Source organism: Erythrolamprus reginae, chromosome 1 (assembly GCF_031021105.1).
Source record: "Erythrolamprus reginae isolate rEryReg1 chromosome 1, rEryReg1.hap1, whole genome shotgun sequence".
Lineage (NCBI taxonomy): Eukaryota > Metazoa > Chordata > Lepidosauria > Squamata > Dipsadidae > Erythrolamprus > Erythrolamprus reginae.
In genome coordinates, this window is record NC_091950.1 from 148466355 (window position 1) to 148488382 (window position 22028).

At 42.2% G+C, this 22028-nt stretch overlaps 1 protein-coding gene across 3 annotated transcripts in view; it reads left to right on the forward strand.

The window, feature by feature from the left end:
* The window catches only part of WNT10A (Wnt family member 10A), a 90446-nt gene that overhangs the window by 67023 nt on the left and 1395 nt on the right, over positions 1-22028 (forward strand). For all 3 annotated transcript variants that reach the window (XM_070729054.1, XM_070729047.1, XM_070729066.1), the window contains exon 3: positions 1456-1832. In XM_070729054.1, the coding sequence (XP_070585155.1) occupies positions 1456-1832 (377 nt within the window). The remainder of the gene's footprint in view (positions 1-1455; positions 1833-22028) is intronic.

Here is a 22028-nt window from a genome sequence, read left to right on the forward strand (position 1 = left end):
CACACAATCTTGAACAGCACAAAACCCACGATCTTGACAAACAATGAATCAGATAAACTGCCATGAGGCTAAAACACCAAGCTGCACTTTTATCTGTAGCACTAATTACAGCAGCCCCATCCAACCACAGGTGGCCTCATTTTCTCTTGTAATAATCCTTCAGTTGTTGTCTCCTATGCATCATTCTACGCATGTGTGGATGTGTCATTAATTCTTGTTCAGAATCCAGGGATGATACAGATGATTGATCTCCTCCTGGGCTGTCTGCCAAATTCCCCTCTTCCCTGTCACTCACGCTTCCTTGCTCAGAGAAGGCTTCATCGGCAGATTCCATCGGGAGCAAAACAGGCCTGCGGCATGTGGATGTTTCCCCCCACATCCACCTGCACATTCCTTGGGGCAGGAGCTGGGCCAGAGCTAACCACAACAGGTTGAGAGGAACAAGCAGCTGTAAATTACTTTCCGTGACTGATAGTGGAATAGAATCTGGTCTCCCCAGTGCTGTCCCAACACCTTCATCACCAGGCCAGCCTGCCTCTGTTGTGGTGTTGATGTAAATGAAGTTAAGCCCATGGGTAACAGAGCAGATGTTCACGCATGGATTATGCCAGTGATGGTGAACGTATGGCATGGGTGCCACAGGTGGCACACAGAGCTATATCTGCTGGAACACAAGCCGTTACCCTAGCTCAGCTCCAACGTGTATGTGTGTGCTGGCCAGCTGATTTTCGGCTTGCCCGGAGGCTCTAGGAGTCTGTTTTTGGCTTCCAGAGAGTCTCTGGGGGGATGGGGGTGGGCATTTTTGCCTCTGGAGCCTGGGGATGGCAAAAAACAGGCCTACTGGGCCCACCAGGGTTTGGGAAATGGGCTGTTTCAGGCCTCCAGAGGGCCATTTTTGCCGGGCTCCAGGCATTGAATTATGGGTGTGGGCACTTGTGCATTCACGATAGCACACACACACACACACACACACACACTTTTGGCACCCGGGGGAAAAAAAGGTTCGCTATCACTGGATTGCAGTAATCCCTCGCTACTTTGCAGTTCATCTTTTGTAGATTTGCTACTTCATGGATTTTCAAAGGGGGCTTAAATCCATTAAATCCATTAAAAATTCATAAAATCCTTCTACAGTACTACTGTACTCTATTAAAGAAACTGGTAGGACATCACACTTAGTTCCAGCTGAGAAACATTATAGAAGGACTATTTAATGCAAAGGGTGGATTTTAAAAGTCCAAATACTCATTACATGCATAAAAAATATCTTTCCTCTACTTCGCGGAAATTCATCTTCACGGGTGGTCTTGGAACGCATCCCCCACGAGAAACGAGGGATCACTGTATGCTGTTTGGAAAAAAACCCATTGAAGTAAAAAAATCCTGCAGTGAGGGTGGTGCTTTTGAGCTTTGTGGCGGAGATTGAATAACATGGTTTATGTTACTTGCTTGCAGGTTTCCGCGAAAGCGCTTTCGTCTACGCCATTGCAGCTGCAGGAGTGGTCCACGCGGTCTCCAACGCTTGCTCCTTGGGCAAACTGCAGGCCTGCGGCTGTGACCAGAAGCGCCGAGGGGACGAAGAGGCTTTCCGCCTCAAACTCCACCGCCTCCAACTGGAGGCTATGAACCGTGGCAAGGGAATGATGCATGGCGTCCACTTGGAGCACCTTCCAGCCGAGGCCCCCGGCCTACAAGACTCCTGGGAGTGGGGGGGTTGCAGCCCTGACGTAGACTTTGGGGAGAAGTTTTCAAAGGAATTCCTAGATTCCCGGGAAAGCCATCGTGACCTCCCATCCCGGATGAGGCTTCACAACAACCGTGTTGGTCGGCAGGTGAGTAGAAAAATGCACATTGATATAAGGAGACAAAGGCTTTCAGCTTGTCAAAATCCTCCTGGTGCCCCCTAAATACTGCACAGAATTCCCAGCTCAGTTATGATGAGCATCATACAGTCTAAGGCAGTGGTTCTCAATTTTTCTAATGCCGTGACCGCTTAATACAGTTCCTCAGGTTGTGGTGACCCCCAGCCATAAGTCTAGTGCCAATTCTCCAAACAGAACTTTAAGCTGATTGGCAGGAAGGTCAGAGGGACACCTCCACAATAAACGCCTGATTGGTCGGACCGTAAAAAAATGTTCCAAGGCGCCAGAAGAGATGTTTTAGTTCCTAACACCATGGGAAATTTGTCTTTTCTCATGGTCTTAGGAGACCTCTGTGAAACATTCATTTGACCCCCAAAGGGGTCCTGACCCCCCAGGTTGAGAACCTCCAGGTGTTTTGTTTTTTTTAATGGTCTAAATCATCCGGCAATTTGCTTGCTGGGGAATTCTGGAAGTTGAGGTCCCACACATTTTATAGTTGGCAAGTTTGAAAAACAGTCTGGTCTAAAACATCTGGACAAGGGGTGGCTTCTACTTACCTTCCCTAATGGTTCACATCGCGCCGGAAGTGCAATTTCTTTGCCAGTTACTTTCAGGAAGCAGCCACTGGAGGACTGATTCGGGGGCATGGCTTGCTGGTTCAACAAGCGGGAGCAAATTCCCGCCTCCGGTATGGGCAAACCGGTCCTAACCGGCAGTAACCCACCACTGATCTGGACATCATCTCAATGTGAAGGCTGTCTAAAAGTTTCTGAAATAGGGAAAGAAAAGCTGCAGATCAAGATGATGCTATGGAGGCAAAAGAGAAATTCCTTCCTGCTTATCCAGTTTTGTACTGAGTTGATGAGGGAGATTGTGATCCCACTATATAGAGCGCTGGTGAGACCACATTTGGAATCCTGTGTCCAGTTCTGGAGACCTCACCTACAAAAAGATACTGACAAAATTGAACGAGTCCAAAGACGGGCTACAAGAATGGTGGAAGGTCTTAAGCATAAAACGTATCAGGAAAGACTTAATGAACTTAATCTGTATAGTCTGGAGGACAGAAGGAAAAGGGGGGACATGATTGAAACATTTAAATATGTTAAAGGGTTAAATAAGGTCCAGGAGAGTAGTAGATCCTTGGAGCAAACTTCCAGCAGATGTGGTCGGTAAATCCACAGTAACTGAATTTAAACATGCCTGGGATAAACATATATCCATCCTAAGATAAAATTCAGAAAATAGTATAAGGGCAGACTAGATGGACCATGGGGTCTCTTTCTGCCGTCAGACTTCTATGTTTCTATGTGGGTGGTGGGGTCAAAAACAATGCAGTGGCCAACGATATTGTAGATACCATTTTAAATAATTGCATGAAAGAAAAAACAAAATTAAAAACTAGCCAGTTTAAAGTAAAGGGACAGTCGTTAATGTAATTCTTCATATCCAAGAGCTATAGAATCCTGCATGTATTCCAGAGGATTTAATAGGAAGCTATAACTAAGAGCTCTGTTTGGAAATGTGACTCAGCACCTGGAAAAGGGATAGGAGGAGAAACTGGTCGAAGATAGCTTGGGAGCCTAGCTCTAGACATGTTGATGGAGAACAGCCTTACTCGTTTGCCTCCTGACAAAAGAGATTTTGTCACTGGCACCATTTTGGGTGAGTGACTACGAGATGATCTCATGATTGCTGTACAAACGTGCCCACCGGCCTAAAAGAGCAGGCTTGGTAATTGTGTTTTAGTATCTAACAACTTTACTCGCAGACAAAACAAATCGTTTTGTAATTTCAAGCCTGATGACAGGTTTACTTGAGTTGAAGAAGCCCTTGATAAGAGGCTGCTCAACGTTGCAATATAGAGCTGGTAAATACCCACATTTATTTATCTGAAAATATATATCTTGCCTGCAAATCATTTTTCCCCCGAGCGCAGCTTACTAATATTCCAAAATGCATTATCTAAAAATAGATAATAAATTAAAAAATTATTTCATTTAAAAATAGCAACTGCACTATAGACAACAATATGGTATGTATCTCAAGGTGTTAAGAATAGGCACTTTACAACATATAATTACTGTCGTATTATTCCATTGCCCAGAGTACTTACTGATAATAGGCAATGTAAAATTGCTAATGAAACATTGAAAAACCTTAGACAGTACTTAAAAAATCTGTACATGGACAAAATTTTTCATCTATCCATTACAAAAACCACGTTCTTTAGATCCGCACATAATGCTAAGCGAACAGGGCTACAATAGGGGCCTCCATCGCACCAGTCTGTGGCATGCAGAAACCGGGATGCCTAAATAAATGAAGCCCCACCCATGGGATGCAAAACCACACTTCCCCCACGCACCCCCAGTCCACAGAAAAACCTCCCTCCATGGAATTGGTCCCTGGTGCCCAAAAGGCTGTGGGCCATTGCAGTACAACAGCTTAGATTCTTGGAAATGACTCAACGCACATGAAGGCTAACATCAACTAAAGAAACATAGAAACATAGAAGATTGATGGCAAAAAAAGACCTCATGGTCCATCTAGTCTACCCTACTATTCCTTGCATTTTATCTTAGGATGGATATATGTTTATCCCAGGCATGTTTAAATTCAGTTACTGCGGATTTACCAACCACGTCTGCTGGAAGTTTGTTCCAAGGATCTACTACTCTTTCAGTAAAATAATATTTTCTCACGTTGCTTTTGATCTTTCCCCCAACTAACTTCAGATTGTGTCCCCTTGTTCTTGTGTTCACTTTCCTATTAAAAACACTTCCCTCCTGAACCTTATTTAACCCTTTAACATATTTAAATGTTTCGATTATACCCCCCCCCCCTTTTCCTTCTGTCCTCCAGAGTCCAGACTATACAGAATGAGTTCATTAAGTCTTTTCTGATAAGTTTTATGCTTAAGACCTTCCACCATTTTTGTAGCCCGTCTTTGGACCCGTTCAATTTGAACTGATAGCTCTGATTTCACATTGTTGTATGTAATACGAGTAACATAATAATCTATATATACTCCTAGAACTCATCTTTCCATAACCTTTAATTGGGGAAAATAGTGCCTCATAAGACAACATTTTTTCAATCAAGATAATCTTAAAATGGACAAGCTTTCAGAATGTGACCAAAATTGGAGACCCTTGGCTCATGTGGAATTGAAATTCAGCATAAAACATTTTATGATATAGAAATTATCATAAAAGAATTTGTGACATAATATAAAATCACATAAAACCTTTTCTATGTAGATGTTCAAATGTACTATATAGTTCAGTACAGGCTATTTTCAAGGCAATGTGAATGTATCCCATTTTTTTCAGTGGAGGCAGTAAATTAGAAGCTCTGTCATGGTTGAAGGCATTGAGGAATCTGCTATGACCAAATGTGTCAAAGGTTATCTAGTAATAAATTTAAATTTATCAGAGCTGCCCACTGACATAGACTCTGTCCTTTGTAGTGGCCCTGTGAACACCAAAACAGTTTGTGAATATACAAGCATTGTTCATAATTAACAACTTTGAGATTATTTGGCAATGTTTGAGACATATGAGGGTCGCCCAGAAAGTAATGCACCACATTTTTTTTCTTCAAAAATTATTTATTGAACACAATGAAACTTACACACAAGAAAGAATGATGTTTCTTCTACACTCCCTATTTTTCCACGTAATCTCCGTCCCGTTCTATGGCCTTCCTCCAGCAAGACACAAGGGCATGTATGCCTTGTTGGTACCACTCCTTGTTCTGGTCACTAAGCCATTTCTGCACTGTGCGAATCACCTCTAATGGCCTCACCCTCTGTGCCCAGCGACTAACCGTACTTCTGTTGACTGCAGATTCTCCATAAACTGTGCACAAATGTTTGTGAATGTTCCCAATAGTTTCTTTCTCTGCAGTGAGAAATTCAATGACGACACGCTACTTGTAACGTACATCACTTACAGATGCCATTTTGAAACACTGCTGCAGCCACACTGTCTGAAGAAATGCAAAATTTACACATGCACTCCTGACAATTCAAATAATGTATATCTAAAGTTTTGCATTCATACCATTACTGTAGACAGAGGAAAGAAATGTGGTGCATTACTTTCTGGGCGACCCTCGTACATACAATCAAATTGCAGATACATGGTATGTTGTGAATTCTGCACACGAAACTTCAAGCCACACTATGTAATTCATTTCAAAATTACCACAAGACTTTAAAGTGCCACCCTCAGTTGCATTGCACATAACTGTTCATTAATGTCTCAGTTCATGTAATAATTTTTTTTTAGCTAAAGAAAACTATCATTTGGGGAGAAAGTATAATTCAACCAAACGCGTCATTCAATTGTTTTTGATTCTTTAGTGGTGTTGAAAATGTTGAGGGTATGACTGCTGATTTCTGAGAGAAAATTAAACCTTGTTAATCCTGCACAATTAATAATGACACAGGAAAATTTAGTGAGAGGTGCAATTATTCACTTATCATCTGTAACAGGAATGTGGTTTTATAACAGCAAAAGATGAATAGGGAGCTATTTGCTTAGGGGAAATATGGCAATGAAGATTTTCAGTGAAAGACTGGCAAAAATTGCTCAGTGTCTAATTGATGCATATCTGATGCTCTTATTTTTAGCATCCTGCAGCCTGAATATGGGTGTGGGTGCATAGACTTGTCACTGTCTTAAAAAGAATGGGGAATTCCCTTAAGCCAGAGAAAATGCCTGATAATAGAGGAAGTATCTCAAAAGTGTCACTGGATTAGGTTGCTTGCCTTTGCCTTATCATTTTAAAGTATACTGTATTATCCTTCAGAGTATTCCATGACACTAAGTCCAAATTGGAATGTGTTGCATTAAATACAGTGGGACAAAGGAAGGAACATCTCAAGCGATTATATAGCCATCAACGTTCTTATTTTAGACAAAGTATGAAAAGTTGTTAGTCTGGACAGTGCAGGGTGTAGGAAACATGCTCTACCCCTTTAATATTTCTTCTGTAGTAATTCTGTGATTGAATAAGACAACTGATACCCTGGGATTTCTCATAATATGATGAAAACGTTTTGCAAGCCATTTGTTACACCGCAGAAGATTATAAGCCCATCACCATACAGAAGATAAATAGAAAAGCTAGATTAACTCAGCGTATTTTGTTTAAGCTGTATTACTTAAAACATTGAAGAAATGAAATACAGCCTTCTCAGACATAATGATGCTTTCAGTAGAATTTCTAGCAAAGAGGACACCTGTGAGATGAATTGGTCTCAGAGACATTAAAGTTTTCCCCATGCATTATAGTTGCTTGATATTTATAGGTACCAGATCTCCCTGGCAGTTAAACAGGGCACGGTCCACGCGTGTATGCAGTCTTGCAGAATGCAAATCCAAGCGATCAGATAAAATTAGAACAATATCTAACTTGCTTATTATAGCAGTTGAATTTAAGTACTTTTACAGCTGTGAAACCACAAAATAGGCATTTGCTGCTATACATTCCTTTAACGAAGATTTAATGTTTGAAGGGGAATGTCAGCTCTGTTAATGGATCTAGAAGAAGGATGACAACATAATCCTTGTACAGAAGAGTTTGATGCAGTCGGTGAACATTCGTTTTGTTTATTTGTTTATTTAGCTGCATAAAGTTGTTCATGGTACCATGGGCCACTTCTGTTTTAAGCATTGTGGTGCTGAAGATGCTGAGGGGAGCATTTTAAACACATATTCAGAAAATTAGACACATGGTTCAAATGTTCCCCTCTTCAACGCTGCAGTATTGAAATTGGCAGGGGAGCATATCTGTTCGTAAAAGTGTGTACAATAAGCAGATGAATCTCTATGTAAACCTATAGTTGAGGCTCCAGTTGACAGAATGCCTAATGGATAGAGTTGAATATATAGGTAGTTCTTGACTTACAATCATAATTGAGCCAGAATTACAGTCATTGTGTTCTTTTTAAGCAAGGCACCCATGCAATCCCAGGTCTCCCCATTGCCCTCCCCATTCTGCAGCATAGGATGCCTCAGGGAATGGAGGAGGCTTGGGGTGGCTTGATTAATGGTTGTAAGCTGAGGACTACCTGTAGCATCATCATATCCTGTGATCGTTGATCCTGAGGTAATCCTGAGGACTACCTGTAGCATCATCATATCCTGTGACCCTTGTAAAATACGTCTTGCAATCTGAAAATTATACATTGCTTATTTCCGGCATGTGCAGAGTGCCTCACCACCACCATCACCACCACCGCTGCAATAGTATCGCAGTGTTCGATTGAACGCCGAACCTGAACATAGACTTCTGGAAAAGACCAGGACCGGGTTTGGTATACCGAACCCGGCCAAGTTCGGCACAGGCCCCAATTATGCAAGTTCAGTTTGTCCAACACTAGTCCTGACAGGTTCTGGAGAACCGGTAGCGGAAATTTTGAGTAGTTCAGAGAACTAGCAAATAAACCAACTGGCCCCAGAATGGGGTGGGAATGGACATTTTGCAATATCCTTCCCTCAGGAGTGGGGAGCCAATGGGGATTTTGCAGTATTCTTCCCCTGCCACACCACCACTCCACACCCACGGATTGCGCAATTTGTGCCTGACCATTCTGGTGCTGGTCTCTTGGGCCTCACCATCTTTTTTCTTGATTTTGGGGTTGGTTTTTTTGCTTTCTCCATGTGTGCAAAAACAAAATAATGTGAGATTTCAGTGATTTTTTTGCTTCTGTGCATGCACACAAGCAAAAATCACCAAAATTGTGTGTGCACGAGCATCCCCTCGTGAGAGTTCAGCACGATTGTGAATGCGCAGAAGCAAAATCATGTGTGGGATGCGTGTGCGAGAGCACGCCCAAATGAAGAGGATGCAGGCACAACGCAACGGTTTCCAAGTTCAACCCGCCACTGACCGGTAGGGAAAAAAAATGAATTTCACCCCTGAATCAGTTGCTCTTTCTGTTTAACGGGGACAAAGAATAACAAATTTAAAGAACAGCCTCAAACATTTCTGCTGGGCATTAGGAAGCATTTTCATAATCCCTAAATTGAGTTAGGTTTAGAGTTAAGGACTAGACCAGGGGTCTTCAAACTTAGCAACTTTAAGACTTGTGGACTTCAACTCCCAGAATTCTCCAGCCAGCTGTGCTGGCTGGAGAATTCTGGGAGTTGAAGTCCACAAGTCTTAAAGTTGCTAAGTTTGAAGACCTCTGGACTAGACTATAAGAAAGATGGCATCCCTATCAGTGAACAGTTGAGAAGAATCTAAACCAAGTATTTGGCTTCATTTATTTATGTGGATTTACCCTGAGTAGGTGGATTACATCAAGGGCTTTTTAAGGCTACCGCCAGCCTTCTAGCCAAAGATCTCCTTCAGTAAAGATATCCTGCAGCAAAAATGGGTGTGAGTAGAATTGCTGAGTTTGGCAAAGGAAAAAACACAAATGTTGTCCGTGTTTTTTTGTCTCCTCTGTGCAAAGGCAGAAAAAGCTTTTTCTTACGAATCATCTTTGATTTCATTTTTTTAAAAGGGATAGTTAGCATTTTAATGGTACCTGGAAGTTTGCAGATCATTTACTCAATTAACTGCATGGAGCAGGGTTACTTAAGAAGGCAAATATTTTTAATAATTTAAGGAAATTGTACAGATGGTCCTCGATTTCATATAGTGACCGTTCAAAGTTACAAATGACACTGGAAAATGGGAGTTCAAAGTGTTGGTTATGACCTATAAAGCCCTTCATGGCACTGGACCAGAATATCTCCGGGACTGCCTTCTGCCGCACGAATCCCAGCGACCGAGTTGGCCTTCTCTGGGTCCCGTCGACTAAACAATGTCGTTTGGCGGGTCCCAGGGGAAGAGCCTTCTCTGTGGCAGCCCCGACTCTCTGGAACCAGCTCCCCCCAGAGATCAGAACTTCCCCCACCCTCCTTGCCTTTTGTAAAGACCCATCTCTGCCGTCAGGCATGGGGGAACTGAGACATCTCCCCCGGGCCTATACAGTTTATGTATGGTATGTCTGCATGTATGTCTGCTTAATAACGGGTTTTTAAAAAAATGTTTTTAAATTATTAGATTTGTCATGAATTGTTTTATTGCTGTTGTGAGCCGCCCCGAGTCTATGGAGAGGGGCGGCATACAAACCTAATAAATAATAATAATAATAATAATAATAATAATAATAATAATAATAATACTCATTGCCCCTGTAAGTGAATCTATCTACCTTCCTGTCCTCTTCCTTCTACCTTTCCCAGAATTAGGGACTTTTCCAGAGAGTTAGGTCTTCATGCAATTTGTCCAAAGTAGGATAACTTGTGCTTAACCATTTGAGCATTGAGTGAACAGATTTGTTTAATGATCCATTGGTTTGTTTTCTTGGCTGTCCACAATATTCCCAGGATATTCCCAGGATAGTACTTAATATTGAACAAATTAAATGATGTAAGGCAAAACAGCTTGTTAAATTCTGAAGATTTCATCCTGTTGATTTTTTCTTTGCTTCATCTGGAAAAAGGAGAGAGTTAGCCATGCCTATTCTTGCTTAATGTATGGATCAGTGGGAGTTGGGACCCCTTTGGGGGTTGAATGACCATTTCACATGGGTTGCCTAAGACCATGAGAAAAGACAAATTTCCCATGGTGTTAGGAACTAAAGCTTCTATTCTGGCGCCTTGGAACATATTTTTACAATCCGACCAATCAGGTGTTTACAGTGGGGGTGTCCCTCTGACCTTCCTGCCAATCAGCTTAAAGCTCTGTTGGGAGAATTGGGGCTAGACTTATGGTTGGGGGTCACCACAACATGAGGAACTGTATTAAGGGGTCACAGCATTAGCAAGGTTGAGAACCACTGGTATGGATGAATTCATGGTGACTGTACAGATGAATTATTTGCATCTCAAATGGCCTCCACAACTCTTCTAGGGCTATTTTAGGGATAATCTCAGTCCTGCTCATCCACTTTTATCTGTTGTCTTCTCCTTCAACCTTTTCCCTAATCTTGCCAAACATATATATATATTTAATGAGGTATATTTTTATGACCTATAAAGCCCTACATGGCATTGGACCAGAATACCTTCGGAACCGTCTTCTGCTGCATGAATCCCAGTGGCCGATAATGTCCCACAGAGTTGGCCTTTTCAGGGTCCCGTCGACTAAACAATGTCATCTGGCAGTGCCTTGGGAAAGAGCCTTCTCTGTGGTGGCCCCGACCCTCTGGAATCAACTCCCCCCGGAGATTAGAACTGCCCCCACCCTCCTTGCCTTTCGTAAGTTTCTGAAGACCCGCCTATGTCACCAGGCACGGGGAAATTGAGATAACCACAGGCTTATATAGTTTATGTATGGTATGACTATGTTGTATGGTTTTAATGACGGGTTTTTAGTTGTTTTTTAAATATTGGATTTGTCACTTATTATTCTTGTGAGCCACCCCGAGTCTTCGGAGAGAGGCGGAATACAAATCTAATATATTATTATTATTATTATTATTATTATTATTATTATTATTATTAGTCCATCAACAATGCCCCCCTCAAAAAAGCCTTTGAAGACTATGCCTAAAAATTAAAATTGACAACTCTGCTCAGCTCAAAAGATACTTGGCACAGATATTGGATCCTTGTGAAGCAAAACAACCTTTAGCCGCTTAGTTTATTTTATTAAAAGTGCTTGAAAGTGATGGAAATATTTGTGTGGTAAATGGAATTTTATTTTGGATTAATTGTTATTATTGCTTAAAATAGGGCTGGCTCCAGTCTGCTTTGGCTCTTGCTGTGCACTGCGTTGGCGTTAGAGGGAGTTCCACAGAGAAGGTCATGAATAATAACCATCCTCGATGACCTAATGACAGAATCCTATGTTGTTAAAAGCGTACACAAATTAAAGGAATTAGGATTGTCCCGATAACAAGAAATCTCCTACAGCTGGAAATGTATGCAACCTTTCTGTCAAAAACTCTTTGAGGAAGACGGGCAGTTCAGAAATGTGGAATAGAATAGAATTATCATTTATTGGCCAAGTGTGATTAGACACAAAAGGAGTTTGTCTTTGGTGCATATGCTCTCTGTGTACATAAAAGAAAAAGATACATTTGTCAAATATACATTTGTCAAGAATCATGAGGTACACTTAATGATTGTCATAGGGGTCAAATAAGCAACCAAGAAACAATATTAACAAAAATCTTAAGGATACAAGCAACAAATTGCAGTCATAAGTGGGAGGAGATGGGTGATAGGAATGATGAGAAGAAACTAAAAGTAATAGTAAATACTATTGATTTTAATGAGGTAAAAATATACTATTTTAATGAGATAAAAACCCCAAATTAATAATAATAATAACAACAACAACAACAACAATAATAACAATAACAATAATAATAATAATAATAATGATGATAATAATAAATAAACAAATAAATAAATAAATAAATAAATAAATACATAAATACATAAATAAAAAAATAAAAAAATAAAAAAATAAATAAATTTTTTTTTTTAAAAAAGACTTGTTCGCCGCCCCTCTCCGAAGACTACAAATATGTATGGTAACATATTTCCTCTTTAATATTAAAAGAGGCATAGGAAAACTAAAGAATATCTCTGGGACCGCCTTCTGCCGCACGAATCCCAGCAACCAGTTAGGTCCCACAGAGTTGGCCTTCTCTGGGTCCCGTCAACTAAACAATGTCATTTGGCTGGACCCAGGGGAAGAGCCTTCTCTGTGGTGGCCCCGACCCTTTGGAACCAACTCCCCCCAGATATCAGAATTGCCCCCCCCTCCTTGCCTTTCGTAAGCTCCTTAAAACCCACCTCTGTCATCAGGCATGGGGGAATTGAGACATTCCCTTACCCCTAGGCTTATAAAATTTATGCATGGTATGTCAGTATGTATGATTGGTTTCTTAAATTGGGGTATTTTAAATTAACTTAAATATTAGATTTGTTTACATTGTATTATTATTGTTGTTAGCCGCCCCAATTCTACGGAGAGGGGCGGCATACAAATCTAATAAACAAACAAACAAACAAACAAACAAACAAACAAATAAATAGATAAACAAACAAACAAACAATCAAACAAATAAATAAAGCCGCCCAGTGTTACTGAACTACAGCTCCCAGTATCTCCCAGCCTTAATTTTCTTTGGTGGGTTGTTTCATTCCTAGCCTTACGAGTGGGACACACAATATGATTGTTTACCATGTTTGAAGAACAGATTCTGTCTGCTCTTCAAAACATGGAAAAAGAACAGTAGGAAAAGCTCATCGTAGCTTTTGGATTAAGCATACCTCAAAGCACATGGCCAAACCCTTAATAGAAGGTCTGTTTCCCCAGCCTTCAGATTGTGGGGGTTGAAATCGTGGCCCTCTGCCTTTGCCAGATCAGAGGGATAGAAAGATGAAAGGGCACCAGAACCCTCCATTAACTTCACAACAAAGAACTTCTGGCGCAAGCAACAATAAAGCATTTGCACACGAATCTCTTAAGAGAAAGGTGCTTAGCTGGTAGCAGGTTGTGTTTTGGGTTCTTCTTTTAGACAGCTAGGTTTTGGGGGCCCTTGTTTTAAAGAGGTGGCTAAATCTAGAGGCGGTGACTTTTGACTGGCGGAGGCTCAAATTCACTCAATTCCCACTTCATTCATTCATTAACTAGGAAATAAAGACGATGCGTGTATTTACCACTGCCACCACTATTTTTTGCCGCTATGTCATCCATTTGAGGCGTAAAGGTGAAATTAGCACTTAAATGCCTTTGGAGTACTGATGTAGGCGACATAATCCAGGTTAATGACTGTAATACAGGTTAAGCCTTCCTCTTGTAAACACGGTTGCCCTAAACCTGACCTCCTGGCCTCTTGACTTGAGTAGGAAGGCTGCCTTCTGCTCTCAGGCTGATTCATCGGAGTCAGACCGCTCTGGGTAGTAGCTGTTAAGAGGAGCCTTTGTTCCACCTAATCCAAGATGGTTAGTACAAGAATCAGTGGTTTTGAAATGCAGGATGACGGACCAAGATTAAATATAGGATGTAGATACCCAGAAGGGTTGCAGATTGCCTTTATGAAAGAAAGGCTGCATTGTCCTTCAGGATATTTGTCAGCGGACTGTTTTATAAGTCATTCAGATGTTAAATCTGAATCAACTGTAATGTACAAATTGGAAGGATAAATAATCAGGGTGGTTGTCTCAGAAGCGGTAGGGAGAATGATTCAGGAGATACGCAAAGGATTATAAATATAATTACCGGTGGCAAATTGATTTTTCATGCAGCTGATGAACATTTGCTCATTTATTATGGGAGTTTATTTTGCTAACAGGGAACCATGGAAGGGTACCGCTCAGAGGATTATGTGGGTAAACCCCATCGTAGTCAAAATATGTAGGGATTCTTCTCACCCCTTTGGTTTACAGAGTAAAATGAACATGCGCATTTTGCCTCTGCGAAGCAGGAAATAGAAGGGTCTTAAGTGGTTTGGATTGGCCAGAACCTCAGACGAAAAGGATGGCGGTCACAGGCCATTGGATCGCTCCATGTTACAAAAGGAAGGCAAAGGAATTGCCGGTTTACATACGCCAGCCTTTTCCAAAGCCAGGGGTGGTGCATTGGTTAGAGTGCAGCACTGCAGGCAACTTCAGCTAACTGCTCGCTGTAGTTCAGCAGTTCAGATCTCTCCACCGGCTCAAGGTTGACTCAGCCTTCCATCCTTCTGAAGTGTGCAAAATGAGGATGCAGATTGTTGGGGGCGATATGCTGATTCTGTAAACCCCTTAGAGAGGGCTGTAAAAGCACGATGACGCATTATATAAGTCTAAATGCTATTGCTAGAGCCGATGGCATCATTGTGTGAGTGGATCTTAGATTTCAACCTCTGATAGGTCACTTTGGTGAAGGTGGGTATATGCACACCTGTATTGATATAATATAGTGTATACAACACTATATATACTGCTCAAAAATAAAGAGAACATTTAAACAACACAATATAACTCCAAGTAAATCAAACTTCTGTGAAATCAAACTGTCCACTTAGGAAGCAACACTGATGGACAATCAATTTCACTTGTTGCCAGCACATTCAATTTTGTACAGTATTCAATGAGAATATTCCATTCATTCAGATCTAGGATGTGTTATTTGAGTAGTCCCTTTATTTTTTTGAGCAGTGTATATATGTTAGGAAGGTAGTAAACTTAGCCCACCATCAGAACAATAAGTGCCAGGTTGTATAAAGCTATTGCCCCCAAAGCTCTTTTTTTTAAATTATTATTATTATTATTATTATTATTATTATTATTATTATTATTATTATTATTTTATTACTTAGATTTGTATGCCGCCCCTCTCCGAAGACTCGGGGCGGCTCACAACACGTGGAAACAAATCATAAATAATCTGACAATTTAAAATATTAAAGATTTTAAAAAGACCCCATATACTAACAGACATACACACAAGCATACCATATATAAATTAAACATGCCCAGGGGAAGATGTTTCAGTTCCCCCATGCCTGACGGCAAAGGTGGGTTTTAAGGAGTTTACGGAAGAAAGGTCTTTGGTGATGATCAGCAAGTGGCCTGTATGATCAGTTGCCCCATTCATGCCATTGTGTCGTGACCCCCTATGACAGGGGTATCAAACTCATGTTGTCACATGACATATTGGGACTTCCCCCCACCTTTTCTAAACCAGGGGTGGGCATTGGCCAGCGTGTGACACATCCAGCTTTCGGGCTGTGAGTTTGACACCCCTGCACTATGATGTTGGATTGAGTGGTTGGAGTTGCCCTCAGATAATGCTTCAGTGGAACATTGTGAGAATTAAAATGGCAGCTTCCATCCAGAAGTTCAGTGGCAGCATTTCAGAGTCACAGCTTCCACAGGCTATCCCGTGGAAGTAGCCATAGACACGAAGGCAGGGCTGGGCTACCACCCGGATAGGGGGAAATGCAGTGGGGTAGAGAAAATGGAGCTCCACCCCAGAGCACCCAATTTGCACTGAAAGACGTTGGAAGAAAATGCAGGGCGTCCTGCATAAGCCACGCCCACAGTGTGGTAGTAACAATTTTGGTAGCCCTTCACTGCACCAAGGGGTTCACAAGGAGGGTGTTCTGTGGATGGCCTTCTTGAATTTGAACAGAGGCTCTTATATATTAAGGAAAGAGATACATAATGCCTGCTTATAACAAGGGCAAACTGAATAAATCAGTCATTGTGTTACAAATAGACATGAAAAGGACATTTCTTATAACAGATTTGGGACCAGTCATTTCTTGCTACTTTAATTCTAGGTTTCACCCATGTTCATCCCAGAAGGGTGGGTTTCCTTTCCATGGGCATATGCGTCCCATGCAGGAATGGGTTCCACTTACTATTGCCACCGGTTCGCATTGCGATGCACGCAGACATGTGTGTGTTCCCTGGTGCAATTTGGCTTCTGCACATGCTCAATAACTAGAATCGATCTGAAACACAGCATAGGATTTAGACATATGTACCGCTTCCTAGTGGTTTTACAGCCCTCTCTAAGCGTTTTACAGAATCAGCATATTGCCACAAACAATCTGGATCCTCATTTCATTCATTCATTCATTCATTCATTCATTCATTCATTCATTCATTCATTCATTCATTCATTCAATTCAATTCAATTTATGCCGCCCTTCACCTTAGTCTCAGTGGGGGCTTACAACATGTTAGCAACAGCACTTTTTCAACAGAGCCAGCCTATTGCCCCCACAATCTGGGTCCTCATTTTACCCACCTTGGAAGGATGGAAGGCTGAGTCAGCCTTGAGCCGGTGGTGAGATTTGAACTGCTGGACTGCAGCTAACAGTTAGCTGAAGTAGCCTGCAGTGCTGCACTCTAACCACTGCACCACCCCGGCTTTGGAAAAGGCTGGCGTATGTAAGCCTGCAATTTCGTTGCCTTCCTTTTGTAACATGGAGCGATCCAGTGGCCTGTGACCGCCATCCTTTTTGTTTGAGGTTCTGCAGCTAGCAGTTAGCTGAAATAGCCTGCAGCGCTGCACTCTAACCACTGCGCCACCCGGCTGTGGAGCTGATTTTACTGTGCTTCGGGCAAAGGAATAAAGGTCAGTTTAAACCTGGGGACAGTAGGGAGAGAGATCCCTTTTACAAGCAGCGGAACTGGAAAAGCCTTCAAAACAGTAAAATAAATTCATTTAAAAATCCGAATAAAAGATGGGGGTGCCCACCAACCGGCACCAATCGATCCAGTTCAGTGATGTCACTAGCAGGTCGCTATTGGTTCGGGATATCTGGTACAAACCAGGAAGAACTCACCCGAGCTCTCTTGCTAGTTAAAGAGGAGAAGACTATAAGCTTCATCCCCTTCAGGGACCCAATTTTTCAAGGCTTCCCTATGGATGGTTCTCTCTGCCTGATACAATTATGGTGTAGCTAAAGAGACCGCTTGGCTTTGTTTGGCTTTCATTACAGCTGCCGTTCTGTATATCCACTTACTTGGAAGTAAGCTCCATTGAACTTGGTAGGCTTTTCATCCAAGTAAACACAGAGGAGGATTTGCCTGGGACAGCTGTTCTTTGGGATTAGATGCCCTTTGAACAGCTCCACTTTAAAGAGGGCATAATCAGGAGCACATGAGCAGGGGTGGGGTGGGGGTGATGGGGTGGAGACAGCTTTGGAGGGAGAAGAAGTCAGGTGCTCAACTTTGGTTGTCTCCCTTATAACCACCCAGGGGTTTTGTCGTTGTTGTTTTGCTCGTGCATTATCCTTTACCTAAACATTTAGGTAATCCTCCTGGATGAATGACGTTGGCCTACTTTCTCCTTTGAGAGAAGCTTTGGCCTGAAGAGTTCTGCCTCTCGCAGGCCTTGGACCCTCGGCAGGCCGGCCATCCCTTTGGAACACACACAGGAAATGGTTTAGAAACCACTAGGTGGGATGCAGAGGGGATAATGGCTCCAGCCTATTAGTGCTCTGTAATTTGGTACTAATTTCCCTTATTACAGTGTTCTCGGCACTGCAGGGGATGGTCCTGTCTTGCTGCCTAGGTGGGGGTTGCGAGGGGGGGGAGTTGCGATGGCTGGATCGGGTTGCAGAGTGTAGAGGCATCAGAGCTACTGATGGGCAGGGAGGTGGCATCGGAGTCCTTTGCGGGCTGATTTTTCCTGTGCCTCCTTGGCCCTTTTTGCCTCTCCCAAGGTACGAGGGAGTTTTAACTGGTACATGTACATCATGATGAATGCAACTGTGGCCTCCATGTGATGCCATAGGACAGTGATGGCGAACCTTTTTTTCTTCGGGTGCCGAAAGAGCATGCGTGTGTGCTATCGTGCATGTGTGAGTGCCCACACCCATAATTCAATGCCTGGAGAGGGTGAAAACAGCTTCCTCTGCCCCCCGGAGGCTCTCTGGAGGCTTGAAACGGCCTGTTTCCCAAATTCTGGTGGGCCCAGAAGTTTTTAATTTTTTTTTTTTGAAATTTATTTTTAAATTTTAAATATAAAACACCCGCACAACATACAACAAGTGCTCAGTGATTTGTGCCCACCACCAGACAACATTCGCACCCCTCCACCAAAATGGGGGCATATTTTACAAATATCATTTTAACTCAAGATCAATATATCCATTTACATATTATAAAGTGATTCCAATTTATTCCTTGTAGCTTGGTCTCAAATTCTACTAACCATATATCCTCTTACCTTGTCCCATGGCCCAGTAGGCTTGTGTTTCACCCTCCCCAGGCTCCAAAGGCTTCCCTGTAGCCAGGGAGGGTAAAAACACTCTCTCCCATACCCCCCTGGAGGCTCTCTGAAAGTCAAAAACAGCCTCCCAGAACCTCTGTGTGAGCCAAAAATCAGCTGGCTGGCACACACACGTGCACATTGGACCTGAGCTAGGGCAAAGGCTCGCATGCCAGCAGATATGGTTCCACGTGCCACCTGTGGCACCTGTGTCATAGGTTCGCCATCACTGCCATAGGACATGCCCACAACTATGGGCACAGGGCACCCTCCTTGCTTTACTAAATCAGAGTGATTGCCAGTCTAATCTAGTGCTCAGCTGACTCACTGGGACTGCCGTCTTAAACTTGCTCAAACTTTCTGGCACATTTTAAATGGTGGCATGGCTGTTATCCCCATCCTTTGCTTGAAATGTTGAATAAGGGTTTTTTTTTGGGGGGGGGGGTCTGTGGTTTCTAACCGTGGGAGCTCTGATGGATTTCTGTTCATTGGTTGGAAAGCTTGGAAGTCTTAGCCACAAAAGGTGAAGGGTTCAGTCCACACGTGTACTTTTCTTTCTTTCTTTCTTTCTTTCTTTCTTTCTTTCTTTCTTTCTTTCTTTCTTTCTTTCTTTCTTTCTTTCTTTCTTTCTTTCTTTTTGTCTATCTATCTATCTATCTATCTATCTATCTATCATCTATCTATCTATCTATCTATCTATCTATCTATCTATCTATCTATCTATCTATCTATTTTGTCCAATACACAATGAAGGTTATAGAGGATATACTCGTAGTAAAATATATCAGAGAAAGAAGAGAAGATATAGGAATACAAAATATCAATGAAAGAATAGAGAAAGGATATAGGCTTAGAAGAAAAGATATAGGAGATATAGGAGAGACAATAGGACAGGGGATGGAAGGCACGCTAGTGCACCTATGCACGCCCCTTACTGACCTCTTAGGAATCTGGATAGTCTAAGGGTAAAATGTTGGGGGTTAGGGGATGACACTATGGAGTCAGGTAATGAGTTCCACGCTTCAACAACTTGATTACTAAAGTTGTATTTTTTACAGTCAAGTATGGAGTGGATAATATTAGGTTTGAATCTGTTGTGTGCTCTTGTGTTGTTGTGGTTGAAGCTGAAGTAGTCATTGACAGGCGGGACGTTGCAGCATATGATCTTTTGGGCTATGCTTAGATCATGTTTAAGGCGTCGCAGTTCTAAGCTTTCTAGACCCAGGATTGTAAGTCTAGTCTCGTAGGGTATTCTGTTTCGAGTGGAGGAGTGAAGGGCTCTTCTGGTGAAGTATCTTTGGACATTTTCAAGGGTGTTAATATCCGAGGTGCGGGGATGGGTCTTCTAGATGGGATGGACAGTGTGTGTGTGTGTGTGTGTGTGTGTGTGTGTGTGTGCGCATAGGATACCGTTATTCAGATAGTAGGTTTAATTTCTGTCCAATTGACTCTCCTCTGGACAAATCCTGCAAGCCAATGTTTGCACCGTTTACCTACGTTAGTTGCAGGAGCAAACCTTCATGGAATGCCTTGTGGCCAGACTCCGCAACAAGGAGATGGAGGAGAAGAATGTTGTCTTTAGCTTATTATTTAAAGCTATTTAAAATCCCATTCTTTGAATTTTGCTCTAAATATAAGGTGATGACACATTCTTGTTGAAATAACAACTTCAACTCATCCTGCAAGTCTGTAAATGATAACCCCAAACGATCTGCAGTCTTGGAATCTCTCGACGCATGTTTTTACCTGTAGTTGGGAGCATTGCATAAACTCTCTTCACCTCTTAATGCTCCCCGTGGCTATCTGGAAGGCTCGCCTTCACCATCCATCTATGCCTTTTTAGTCTAGAATGCTCTTTGAGCCTATAGCCAGCGTGGTGCTCGAACCCCTCGTCGCCACTGTTAAATCAGAGGCTGGAGGCCGAGGAAGAGGGTAACAGCTCTTTATTTAGCAATCAGGAACATTAAAGTGACCAGCTCGCAGGCAGGTAGTGACTTAAAGGAAAAGCGGCCAAAGCCACACCTTTTATACTTTGTTACCAGAGCTGGGGATTGGTGACAATGTTTCAGGCTTCGCGCCGAGGCTTCCTATTGGTTGCGCCTGGAGGTTCCTTATTGGTCGCGCCTCGGCTTCCCATTGGTTGCGCTTGCGGGCCTCTCATTGGTCGCGCCTGCTCCAATCAGCGATCACATTTATTTTAACAACTTGCGAACATAACAGTTAGCCTTTGTTTCAAGATGTCAGGCACATCTGGAAAGATGGTTAAGTTGATCATGGGAACACAGTCAGTACAACTAATCTCTTACGTAACAGCTTGATTGGGTATCAGGCCGAAGCCATCATGTGGAATTAGAGATTTCGGCCTGCCACAGTAATACAGCATAAGCGAGGTTGGGAGGGGTAGTCAGTGGGAAAATTACTAGACACAATCAAAGATTCCTTTCTCTGAGCCAAGGTCACTGTTTGTTCTGCCTCACTGAAGAGAAGAGGAAGTTGATAAACCCCTGCACACGGACTGGCTCTCGTGATGAACTTGTGGGTGTGGGGGATGTAAGATGAACCTTAACCTAGGTGGGATTCTGGGAAGTATTCAGAATCGGAATGGCTATGGTGTAACCAACATGGTTCTGTTAATAAATTGAGCCCTGGTTGAGAGAATTAGACTGGGACTTGATTTATTTCTCAGGTGCTACTTGGAAGTGGTGACACTGGGTTTCATAAACCGTATATAGAGGAGTTGTGACAGTTTGTTTGTGTTTTCAAGTCAGGCTTGACTCCTGGTGACACCTGGACAAGTCGCTGTAATTTTCCTGTCAATATTTCAAAAGTGGCTTACCATCAAGGGCTGAGACAGAAAGAGAGAGAGATTGACCCAAGGTAACCCAGATAGCTTTGGGCCTAAGGTGGAGTTAGAATTCCCAGTCTCCAAGCCTCCACTACACCAAACTGGAAAATAGAATGTAGAGTAGAGTAGAATGGAATGGAATGGAATGGAATAGAATAGAATAGAATTGAATTCTTTATTAGCCAAGTGGATTGGACACACACGGAATTTGTCTTTGGTGCATATGCTCTCAGTGTACATAAAAAAAAAGATACATTTGTCTTCGGAGAGGGGCAGCATACAAATCTAATTAATAATAATAATAATAATAATAATAATAATAATAATAATAATAATGTACAACATTTAATGTTTGTCATAGGCAATCAGGAAACAATATTAATAAAAATCCTAAGGATACAAGCAACAAAGTTACAGTCATACAGTCTGAAGTGGGAGGAAATGGGTGATAGGAATGATGAGAAAAAACTACTAGTAATAGCAGTGCAGGCTTAGTAAATAGTTTGACAGTGTTGAGGGAATTATTTGCTTAGCAGGGTGCTAAACTGGTGCTCTTGTGCCAGAAGCACACGTTTTCTCCAAGA